Raw genomic sequence first — 12,557 nt, 5'->3', positions numbered from 1 at the left:
CATGAGAAGAACAAGGGTACACCGCACACACGCGTGCGCACGCGTGCACACACACACACACACACACACGTTCTTGCTTACTCTTCTCCCTCTCTTCCTTCTCCTCCCTCCTGCCAGGTTTGTGTATACTCCAAAGCACAGAAATATGCAGAACAATCTACTGAATTCTCTTTCTGCACGAAATTAGCACTTAGTGCCATTGGGGAGCCCTGGAGACCTTCCCAGTAGGAAAAATCATACCTATAATTTACATTTGTGTATTGATTGATTTCCTTGTTTGTAAACTGCTGGCCTATAAACACCCATCACATAATTGGGCATCCGTAATAACAATGCAAAGTGAGCGTGGAAGGTTTTAGCCTTACATGGGAGATGAGGAACCTTGTGGGGATGGGATGAAGGCCCAGATAGGGTGCATCCCGGCTCTTTCTCTGTGTGCCGTGCGGGCCTGCGAAGCACAGGCAGGTGGGACAGCCGGGACCACGGTTTGCTTCTCCTCCAGATCCAAGGATGCTGCCGACAGACGTCTCTTGTCTCCCCAACCTCCACTCCCTCCTTCATGTGCAAAGCCAGTGGGGTGGGGGTAAAGGGGCCTTGGAGAGATGTGATGAAAACTAGCTTATTGAAAGATTGAAAAGGGATTTTGAAAATCTAACGTTACATAAAGGTAACAGTTCAAAACTGGATACCTCTGGGGACAAGGAGACGTAGATTCCTGAACGAGGAACAAAAACCTTCTTTGAATTGACAAATGGATGGAAATAGATGAATTTTAAATGAAAATCTGGGTAATAGTTTCTGTTTTTAACCTTGAACTCTCCAGGAAAAAACAAAAACAAAAACAAACTGCTGTTTGGGGTCTGTTTTTCATGCGAGAAATAACCCACTGTTTGGGGCATGTTTTTCTCTTGAGTTTTTCATGTCCAGGGGTCAGCCCTGGAGGGGAAGACACACTACTGCACCAAACCGCCACGAAACGCTTCTCCACATTGGCTGCACTCAACCCAAGAGGCTGAATTTGATACTTGAACCATTCCACCTTCATTTACTTCTCTGAAAAATTATCTACTGGCATTACTTAGGGTGTTTGCCAGAAATGACAGGCTATTGGAGAGGAGGACGTGGCCTTGATGCTTTCTAAATTAAAATGCATATCAGCATATAAATAACTAAATCTGGCCAGGGTCTCAGATGTAAGAAAGTATTTTTAAAATCTGGTGCTGCTCGACTTTAATTTATTAGAAAGGTGTGCGTGTGTGTAAAGAAGCTTAATAACATAGACCTATTCACTGAAATTAATACAATAGGATTGCAGTGGAAAAACTAAGTTTACAGGGAAAGTGGATAGCCAAACTTGAGTGAGCCCACCTAGTGAATTTAGGTATAAAACCTAATCTTCTGGGCAGAAAAAGCATGGAGGAAATAGCAAACAGCTCTGAACTTTGTAATTCTCATTTCCAGGCACTGGAAAACATCTTGGGCCCTTTGGGATAGACAGGGGTTTTTTGCTTGTTTTTTTTTCCCCCCCTCCTAATACATTTCTCTGTTGGAGAAATTCCTCCTGTGGCAAAACTATATGGCCCTGCCTTGTTAGTTATTTTCCTAGAAGACCTTCCTGATTTTCCCCCAAAGAATTACTTCTTGAAGTCAGAATAGGTAAGAAAACTTTAATTTAGAAGTCAACAGAAAATTGAGATACGCCTTTTTTTTAAAGAGGAAGGACACCAAGGTGACGTGGAACCATGTACACTGAGTAGCGCACACATACAGGTGTGCACACAAATATAATCTTCCTGGTTCAAACGACAGTTAATATGCACTGAGTGCTTCCTCCACCAGGCACTCTTTTAAGCCCTTTATATGCTTTAGCTCACTTAATCCTCACAACAAGTCTTTCAACATAAATATGTTTTTAAAACTCTTTCAGCAGATTCAGACCCAAGGTCTAAGGAGGTTGGGACACTGAGCAGCAGAGAAAGCCTGTCCTTGAGCCCAGGACTCAAGTGTCCCCTCTCTTCCTTGCTGCCTCTCCCTTGGATGTCTCTCTCTCTCTTTTTTTTTTTTTTTTAAAGATTTTATTTATATATTTGACAGAGAGAGATCACAAGTAGGCAGAGAGGCAGGCAGAGAGAGAGAGAGGAGGAAGCAGGCTCCCTGCTGAGCAGAGAGCCCGATGCGGGACTCGATCCCAAGACCCTGAGATCATGACCTGAGCCGAAGGCAGCGGCTTAACCCACTAAGCCACCCAGGCGCCCCTGGATGTCTCTTTTCTTTCCATCTTCGACTCTTGTTTCTTCCCAGCCGGTTGTCCTTGTCCACACAGTCAAGTAGAAAAATTAAATTAATATTGGATCAGTCTGTGATTTTAAAACAACACACGACCCGAAGTTTCCTTTAGGAGCACTCATGATGTGTTTGCTTTTAAAAGAGGCTCTATTTTCTCCCCCAGCCCAGGGCTATATGCTGATCTTATTTAAAGAGACCAACTCTGTGTTGCTTCAGCCCCTTCAAGCAGTAAGTTTAAATTGAAACTTACATAAATTGTTTAAAATAATGTGATGTGAATGTTTTCTTTGAAGCTAAATATTGAATAAGTTTTTCCTTTGTTCTTGTTTAAATTTATGAGATGTTCCCTATCTCCCCGATGCCTTTGTAAACTAAAACTAAGGAAGATAAATAAAATCAAAAGGTTAGCCCTTGCATTATTATCTTGGGAAGATGCAGGTTTCGAAGGGAAGATCTCTGTGTAGAAATTCACACGCTATGAATCCCACCTCTGTTGTCACGGCCACTGACCACAGTGGGCTTTCCATCAATATGACACCAGGCTATTCTCCTGACTTCAGAGAAGAACAGCTCTGCAGAGCGAGGAGGCATTGAATGCCAGAAAGAAACGTGTTGACATAAATCAGTTAGACTTTCATATATATTCATAGGGTCCCCATCCTTGGAAAGATAAATGGATAGATACCTAAGAATTACAGGTGCTTCTTATATGTTTAACTGAATACTCAAAACCAATTTCCACGATTCTGCCGTGTTTCGCTGCTGTGTTCTGCCCCCTGTGCCGTAAGGCTGTCAGTAGGTTCAAAGCAGAGAACACCAACAGCCTATTCAGTCCTCTTTGTTCTATCATTATGCAACAGTCCTGCTAGACAAAGTCACATAACACGGTACAGAGAGAAAATTAATCATCGGCTAATGAGATGGGGATGTGAAAAGAAGTTTGAAAGAAGTAATTTAGAGGCCCCAATTAGGGTCTATTCTTGTGGGTCTCCCATGGGCACAGCTGGTTGATCCCAGGTTCAGGGGTGTGAGAAGGGCACCAGGGTGGGGATGTGCGGGGTGGTGGGGGGAGATAAAGAAGCAGATAAAGAAGCCACGGCCTCTGGGCATACAGAGCGGCTTTTGGAATCCTCCAGATGAGAGCTAATAAGAACCCACATAGCAGTGGGTACCAATGCAATGATGTAGAGCGGTTTTTCAAAGGTAGGTCTGTCTGAAAGGTTTTGGCATGTGACTAGATGAGGTTGCCTATGGAGGTTTTAAACTAGGAACTGAGAAAGGGGAAATGCCATTAAAAGAAAATAGGCAAGCCCTCAAGTTACTCTGTCTGGGTGTAGGGCATATGACCTGGGCACTCAGCGGTTTGCTGTGGAGGGCATTCAGACACACAGAGACACGAGCGTGAGGGTACCAGCTGGCCACAGAGCAGAGCAAATTAGTCAGCATGAGCTTCCAACCCAAGGAATTCAGAGTGACCCCCTCCCTCCCCTGTGTGAGAATTTGGCCCCATCCCTCAGAACAAGAAAGCAACAAGAGTTTAGGAGAAGTAAATGTTAGGGGGAAAGAGTCTATATAGATTTGTCTAAGAGGGTCTTCGTTTCTTCTGTGGCTGAGTCTGATCTGCAAGGAGAAATCAGAAGGGGTAGGAACTTTAAGAAAGAGTTGTCTTGCCATTGTATAGACTTTGAGGGCCAGATGGGGAAAACTCAAGACAGGAGGAGATCCTAAGAAAAAAGTTTTGGAAAACCCAATGGAGAACACAAACCCTTTTATTTAGTTTTAAAACTTCAACCACAAAGTTGTATGACAGCACCCTGCAGAGACACGACATACATGTTTTAGTTGAAGGAGGTCATTTGACATGTGTCAACTCCACGATGGGACTGCCAGAAAGATTCTCGCATGAGCTGATGTGACACTTTCAGTGCAGGCTTGGCCCAAAGCAAGCATTAGAGTGTGGCCACTGTTTTTTAATCATAATGTACCAGGTCAGCCACAAGGGATAGAGCTCAGAATCAAGAAAGGTCAAAAGCACTGCTAATCCCATAGGTCAGATTCTATAGGGCCTATTTCTGGAGTTTCTCCTAGACTGCAGAAAAGGTGGGTTTTAGAGGAAGTCACTTGTGGAAGGGCTGAGGGAAGCAGGGTCACTGAGGCCAAGCTGGAGAAGACGCAAGTGCTCCCGGAGCCTTCTCCGTGGAACTGACCAGCAGCGCTAGGACAGAGTAGCAGACTTCTGACAATAGCCCAGGAGAGCAGAATCGGGACAATGGGTTTAGTCCAGGATATCAGGTCCTGAGGCAATGTAAGAGAGGTAAATCTCTAACTGTGAAACTGTTAGAAAAGGGAATGGACTGTCTTGGGAAGTAGCAAATAATCTGTCATTAGATGTGTCTTAGGGAAGGCAGGCTGGGGGTTGTGGGGGAACTCAAACGTGCAATGGTGAAGCAAGCAGGACCCCTCATCCTAATTTCAGCTCTGCTCTTAACCAGCTGTGTCATTTTGGGCAAGTCACTTAACCTCGCGAAGCCTCCATTTTCTCATCACTCAATCAAGAAGGTCAGACTAGGAAATACTCAAAGTCTCTTTCCGCTTTGAAACTTCACAGTCTGTAGTGAGGCCTGGCATCCTTTGCTTCCTTGTCAAAGTGAGCCCCTCCACACCTGCCTGGCGTGTGCCTGCGTGGTCCTTATGCCTCAGCTGTGAGGCCCATGGTGTCTGAAGAGTGTGTGTTTCCACAGGATCAGAAAACAGAGCGGCTTACTTTGAGTGTGACAGTTCAGGCCTCTGTACTGAGCGCTGGCGTCAAATTCAAATCGCCCAGCCCGCGGTGCAAGGGAATTTCACAGGACCTCTGATGGGCTTTTACTTCTTGCTCACTCCAATTATATTTGGTTTTCAAGCCCATGCTCCATGCACAGGTGGCTGGAAAGATCTGACAGACTTCTTTCCACAGTCATTGCTCCCTGCAGCAATTTTGGTGAGAAGTGTGGAAATTCTCTTCACTGGGTGCCGTGTCATAGTTTCAAACATGGACACAAATCTCCCCACTCATGTCAACAGCACTTAAAATAGCTGTTGATGGCTGCATTCCTCCGTCCTGCCAGCATTATATCCCCAGTCAGAGGAGACAGAGGGTTTTATTTATGGAATGAGGTCTTTGTTTACAGCGTGAGCACAGCCAGGCTCCAGGAGCTCACCTTGGGTGTATATCTTGCATTCAAATAGAAAACATACCTCACCACCTTTGGATCTCTTTGGAAAGATCACAAAAGCATCATCAATGTTAACTTTCCTTGATTCTGCTTGTAGGCATTCACTTACCTCATAATGTATATTATAATGTTAACTTATCATCTTTAGGGTTGATTTGTTCTTGTTAAATATGTACCCATCTTCAAGGTTGGATTTTTTCACAAGGGGAAAATGTAAGAGCGATCCTGCCTCCAGGGAACTGGTTTTGAACATTTCTTCTAGGAGAACATTTAGAAATATTTTTTGTATTTACGATCCTAATGAGTATATTTTGAGAATAACTTTTTTAAAGATTTATTTATTTATTTGAGAGAGACGCACAAGCGGGAGAGGGGCAGAGGGAGAGAGAGAATCTCAAGCAGACTCTATGCTGAGCACAGAGCCGGACGCAGGGTTCAATCCCATGACCCTGAGATCATGATCTGAGCCAAAACTAAGAGTCAGACGCTTAAGCAACTATGCCATCCAAGCGCCCCAAGAACATCTTTTCTACACACTCACACACACTTTGAGTCTCATCTCATAAAGGATGAGACTCAGGTCAGCTGTCACCCCCTCCAGCATTCCTATCATGACCCTTTCCCCCTGTGATTAGTTTCTGGAATTGCCTTAACATAGTACCACAAACCCTGCGACAGCTTCAAACAGAAATGTTATCTTCTCAGTTCTGGAGACAAGCAGTCAGAAAGCAAGGTGTTGGCAGGGCCGTCTTCCCTCTGGGAAGGAGCCAGGGAAGAATCTGTTATATGTCTTTCCCTCCATTTCTGGTTTTTGTTAGCAATTCTTGATATTCTTGACTTGCAGCTACATAATAGAATCTGCTTCCGTTGTCACGTGGTGGTCTCTCCGCACACCTGTGTCTCTTCCCTGCTTATGAGGACACCAGTCCTATCAGACAGAGCCCACCCTCATCAACTGTAACATTGTCTTCCCTTGGTTACATGTGCAGTGCCCTCTTTCTCAATAAAGTTACATCACAGGTACAGGGGGGTCATGACTTCAGCCTCTCTGTTCAGAGAGATACGACAGAAACTATCACACCTGTATCCCAGACTGCTTTCATGCTCCCCTTCTCTGTGCTTAACATCTCCCATTTAAATGTCTCACAACCATTCTCATACTGTATTGTCATTTTCTGCACAGGAGTGTCATTGCAGGAGCGACTCATATAACATCTTTACAGGAAAAGTACCTTGCGGAACATCCAACACCTAGTAGGCACTCGAATGTTTGTCAAAAGAAATACTTTGTCATCGTCATCGTTCTCCTTTCTGTGTCTACAATATGAATAGCATATTTATATAAGGTTACATAAATATTATTATACATGAAATACATATTCACATTGCACATAAATGCTACCAGTTTTTGCATATTCACCATGTGCCAAACATGTTGAACACTTCAGATTTTTTAAAATCCCATTTAATCCTCACAAGCATATTACAATTTAAATATGATGATCTGCATTTTGCAGATACTATAAATCAGGCTTAGGAAGATTCAAGGTCCTGAGGTCCCACAGCCAGTGTGTGGGAGATCCAGGACATGGTCCCAGGTACATTTGATTGCAGATTTGGGCTCCTAACACATGGATACGCTGCCTTCAAACAGACGGTGCTCTCTGAGGCTCCCATTCTGTGGACGTAGTATGTCTGGGTTCATGCTCACATTTACCTGAAGAAGACACGGAAGTCCGAAGAGGTTGAGGGACCAGTCAGCCTTGGGGTCCCTCAGCTGTTGCCCAGATCCTTTTAGTTCGAGTTCACCTTTTTCAGAATCTGCTTTCCTTTTTTGATTTTCTGATCGTGAAACGATTTTTGAGAATATTAGAGAAAAGGAGGACATGGGATGAAAAAAAAGCATTTGCTTTAATAGTCTGTGAATTTAACCGACATTACAGAAGACGAGGGCTGTCAGTTGCAATAAACAGAATGAGCCCACCTATCACCACGTAGCTTCTCTGTCCAATGATAATGGATCATATCCTGAGGCATTAAGTCCTCTGGAGAAAGGAGAGGAGCTTCTACAGGTTTCTCAGAGCCCCTCAAACCTGTTGCTCTGCCCTGGCACCCCCAAGCCTCGCATCTCTCTGGACTTAAGGTCCCGCCTGGGCCTCAGGTACAAGGAAGGGGACCCTGGACTGAGTCAGAACCTGGATCAGGGTGGTTCAGGACCGATGACCTGCCAACAGAGTTCCCTTTTGAAGCTGGCCTGCCTGTGTTTGTGTTTTGTCTGCTGCTAATGATCTCTGCCCAGGTCTAGAGCCACTGCTAACTTTTGGCCTGATTGCTGCCTCATTTCTCTTATTATTCTCTTGTAACATGGTACCCTGCCTGCTGGGCCACACTTGTTCCTGGAGCTGACAGTGTACCTCTGTCCCCCTAACCTCAGCCCAGCATCCATACCCACACCTACCCTAATTAGGCCCAGACTTGACCAAGACAGGCCTCTCTTGCCTTTCTTCCAAGTAGGATCAAGTTCTCATTGCCAATAATTAGACTTCAGAGAGGTATTGATGTTGGAAAGGGCAGAAAGGGGGCTAGCCGCTGCTCGGGGCAGTGGACCAATGGAGAAGGAGGGGTGGGGTACAGCACAGCAGGCAGGGGCCTCTGCCCAGCAGAGTGCACATCTGATCTTGGCTGGCTGCTGTCCCAGTGAGAATAAAACCACTAGCTCGAGTGCCAAGATCCCTTCTCCTCTACTCTGACTCCTGCAGCCCCTCAGGACACGGGTCCCAGTGTCGTTCGCTCACTATGGCTGTAGCATGGATAGCAGGTTGGAGTCCTCCAAGCTTACCAGGCTGTCCCCGGCCCATCTCTTCCTGGGCTACTCCGTGAGTCTCGGTTTACTCTTCTCAAGTCTTCTGCTAAGTTTGGTGCCCATCCTTCACATTCTCCTTAAACCCGGAGATTTCCCCAAGCAAGGACCACGTTGCAGTTCCTGACCCCATACGTCAGCAATAGTATGTGCCCAGGAACTGCCACATGAATGATCGAAAGAAGGATACTGCCATGCCTCTTAACACCCTGAACTCAAACCCGAACCTGCCCTCTGCCACCTGCTTGTCTAATTAAAGAAACACTGGATGAATCAGGAAGCAGGATTTTTTTTTTTTTTTCTGGTTTTGTCTTGTCCAGGTGGGAAAAGACAATGAGAAAGAAATGCTTTCTGAGCCTCAGCCTTGGCTCCTGTGTGCTCGCTGTCTGCAACACAAGGGGAAATCTGGACAGGGCTCCGGTCTTGGAAATAAATAACCCTTGCTCTTATTTAAGTACAATTTCTGAAAGAAAGTTCTACTCTATACTTAATTGGATTCTTTCTTGCTGCAATTTAAGCCTTCTTCCTCCTTTCCCTGAGTGGAATTGTAACTCATTATCTCTGAAGTTCACAGGGGCAGCTTTTCTAAGCAACACAAGGAACTGACTCTTGGAGCTTGCATTCTCTCCTCACCTTTGTCTTCCTGTGCCTGCGTCTTTCTCAGACTCCCAAAAAGTGTGCATTTGCTTTAATGAGTTAGTACATAATAGGTTCCTGTGCTATTTGAGAAAACAATTTCCATCTGTTCATATATTGTTAAAAAGTAATGGGTTCTTATTTTAAAAAAAAAAAAAAAAGTCTAATGCTTTCCTACTTCCTCCTCTCAAATACTGAATCTCAGATCCTTTGAGGTCCAACATAATTTAAGTGTTAATTCCTTTCTAAGCTCTTTTCAAGCTACTGCACTCACCATGCAGATTTCATTAAACCTCAGAGTCTCTTCATATTGATGTTTTTGTAAAAAGCAAAGTAACTCTTGCTCTATATTAAAATATTTCGCTCAAGAGGAGTGTCTTTTGTCCCCATTTCTAAAGACGTGTTTATTTATTTGGCCTTCCGAGAGGAAACAGAAGTCTGTTACAACTAACAGAGGATGCAAGCGCCAGGCTTCTCATCTCATTTGTGGGCAACATCTGGTTATTGTAATTCACAGGGTTCGCTGTCCTGAGCGGTTTCAGCCTTAAATCACCCTGTGTTGGCAAAGAACAGTGAGGGCCAGGCCAGGAAAGGAACAGAGGAATCCTGTGCACGGAATGAGATTAAATAAAGACATGAGCCTGCCAATATTTCAATTTCTAATATATTCACCTTGAAAGCCAATCTGTTGTTTCAGTGATGCTGACACTGAAAGCCCTTCTGTTCTGGAACTTCCCCCTTTAGATCTGACAGCTGGATCAGAGTAAATTTTTAGTAGTGACATGTATCAGGTGAATCATCAAGTCGAATCATTCTACATGGAGACGTTAAGGTAGTCAAAAGAGTCTTGTTTACATAAGGAGCCAGAGATGGAGACCGAGACTAAGACCCAGGGCGCCAAGCAGACTCTGCCCATGTGTCCACTTTGGGATGCTGGGGATTCCATGCAACTGCTTTATGCCTCAATTTCTTGAAACTTGAGGACCATTGTAAATTCCAAGGGTGAATCTTCTCTGTCACTTCTCAGCTTTTATATCTTTCCTGTCTCACTTGTTTTGAGGAATGTCAGCACAGATTCTGGAACACTAGTGCCCCAGGAGATTATTCAGCCTAACAGTCCCATGTTACAGACGAAGAAACTGAGAACCATAATTACAGAGGAAATACCAAGAATGTCAAGGTGGCGCCTTTGAACGAGAATGCTTATTTGGCATTTATATTTATGTGGTTTTTGCTTGTTTGTTTGTTTTTTAACAAAACCAAAATTGGAAAAAGAAAAAAAAAACCAACCTCATTTTATTGAAGTCATGCTGGTGTGCTCTCAAGTTAGATTTCCTAAGAAATGGGACGGCAGTCCTCTTGGGGTTAGAGATCAGGAGCACCCTGCTTATTCTGTTTGACCCAGAGGAAGAGCAGAAATATCCAGGGTATAGAGGAAAGCTATCACAAGCCTTTTCCCCGAACGGAAGAGTGTTTGCCGGTGCTTTGTATGCTCTGGAGTGTCTTCATAAACAGAGGGTGTCCCTGTCACTTCATCTGCCTCTGGGTGTCGCCTACATTTCAGCACAGGTAAGCAGAGTGAGACCACGCCTGGGCTGAGGCGGAGGCTGTCCCTGAGAGCCCCGAGGGTGGAATGGGAATGATCTAGGAAGAGGAAGGAGAAAAGATAGGACGGTAGGAAAAGAAAAGGGAGTTCATTGCCGAGGAGTTGCAGAGGGTCACCGTGGCTTCTGGTGGTATCCGTGCTCCTGTGTGTCTTCCTGAGCATCATCACAGCACCAGTGATAGTGTCGGCTTTCTGTGAACAGACATGCTCTTCAGAGATGGATCCCTTTGCAGTATTCTAACAATCCCTGCTTGTAAATCAATCTGACTTCTTTAGGAAAAGAAAATCCCTGTATATGACCATTGAAATAACTTGTTTCATTACCAAGCTAAAAAAAAAAAAAATCATTGCTTATATTGGAAAACCCATTCTTTTGGCCCCCTTACTTTTCTTATACAGAGTGTAATTTTTTTTTTTTAAATAACAGGGCATAAAGATTTCAGGAGGGTTGGTCCATTATTTATTTGTTGACTGAATTATAGGAAGAAAGTATGATCATCCAATGGAATGCAGAAGCATATACAGTTAATTCTGTGCCTATGTGTACTTAACCCAGCTATAGTAATAACTCTTTGTTTTTTATTTCCTGGGGGAAATAGGTTAGGTTGGACCTGAATGCATCATTATAAAGTATGCACATATAAATTGGACTTTTCTAAATCTAGGTCACTTGGATAAGAAGGCTCTTTTGAGAAAACCAGACTGACAATTAGATTCACAGGGCACTTCAATGTTAAATGGCATTCTTCCCACATTCTGGGTCATAAGGCAGCAAGTATAAACAATACGCCGATGTTAAGACACAGAAAATCACATTCACAACAATAGCATAGCTATTGGTGCATGGTTTTCCACTTTAATATGCTGTGTTCTGTTCTGCCATGTTAATGTTTTAAGTGACATAATTTCCTTTTCATGTAGTTTCAAGTTCATCTTTTATTTTCTCTTTACATTTCTGGAATAGCTTTCTGGAATAGCTTTCTACAACGCTATATCTTGTGCTGGGAGAAATTCCTAACCAAAAAAAAAAAAAAAAAAAAAAAAAGTAAAGTCAAATAATCTTTGCAGGAAAACAACAAAGTAACAATGAAAATGGATTTAAGACCTTCCAGCCAAAATGTTATCTTGTGTACTTTACAGACTCAATCTGTGTCCCCGGCTTTGATCCAGGCCTCAACATGATGACTGGAATTACGCCCATTAACCCAATGATTCCAGGCCTGGGGCTGGTACCACCCCCACCACCGACAGAAGTGGCTGTCGTCAAAGAAATAATCCACTGCAAAAGTTGTACTCTTTTCCCTCAAAATCCAAGTAAGTGATACCTGCAACAAATAATCTGCTCCTCCATTTAAGATTTAAGTTTTCCTTTTTTTTTTTTTTTTGTAATGTAGCATTGCATGCACTTTCAGATGTGACTCAGAATTCTTCGCCATGGATGCACCAAGTGGGGATCCATTTGACAGGAGGCTTTTGTCTCTAGATTCACACAAATGGATGGGGCTGTGTCCATCGGTTCTATCCAGGAGCTGAACCGACACCATGAAGCCAGTGTATGTGATGTGGAGATACAGACCCAGCATTAAGAATCTTTTTGCATGCAACAAAGTCTAGCATTTGCTGCAGAACATAGTGTGAAATATATGAGCATTTCTATCCATCTTCACAAATGTTGGAGAAAAATTCTGAAATGTGCTTTGCTAGATGGAAAATTGAATTAATTTGGCAGTTAGCAATTTTGGGGGAAGGCCGCATCTCAGAGTTTCTGGGCCAAATGGCATTTGCTTGAAGGAAACATATATTTGATGAAATAAATGAGTCAGAATTTTTTTTTTAATTTAGTCTCAGATACTAAGTTTATGGGCTTAAATAGCTAGAATTTTTTTTTTTTATTCATATTAATCAGTGTTGCCTTTTCGAAGTGGACTTTTCAGGAGATTGCTTTAGTAATCTA

At 43.5% G+C, this 12,557-nt stretch overlaps 1 protein-coding gene across 13 annotated transcripts in view; it reads left to right on the top strand.

The window, feature by feature from the left end:
- Positions 1–12,557, top strand: part of ENOX1 (ecto-NOX disulfide-thiol exchanger 1) — a 568,976-nt gene that overhangs the window by 390,734 nt on the left and 165,685 nt on the right. For all 13 annotated transcript variants that reach the window (XM_032314929.1, XM_032314937.1, XM_032314924.1 and 10 more), the window contains one exon: positions 11,744–11,917. In XM_032314929.1, coding sequence (XP_032170820.1) covers positions 11,744–11,917 — 174 coding nt within the window. The remainder of the gene's footprint in view (positions 1–11,743; positions 11,918–12,557) is intronic.

This window comes from Mustela erminea, chromosome 15 (assembly GCF_009829155.1).
Source record: "Mustela erminea isolate mMusErm1 chromosome 15, mMusErm1.Pri, whole genome shotgun sequence".
Classification (NCBI taxonomy): domain Eukaryota; kingdom Metazoa; phylum Chordata; class Mammalia; order Carnivora; family Mustelidae; genus Mustela; species Mustela erminea.
Note: the sequence above shows the minus strand (reverse complement) of the source record. Positions and strands in the feature narration are given on the sequence as shown.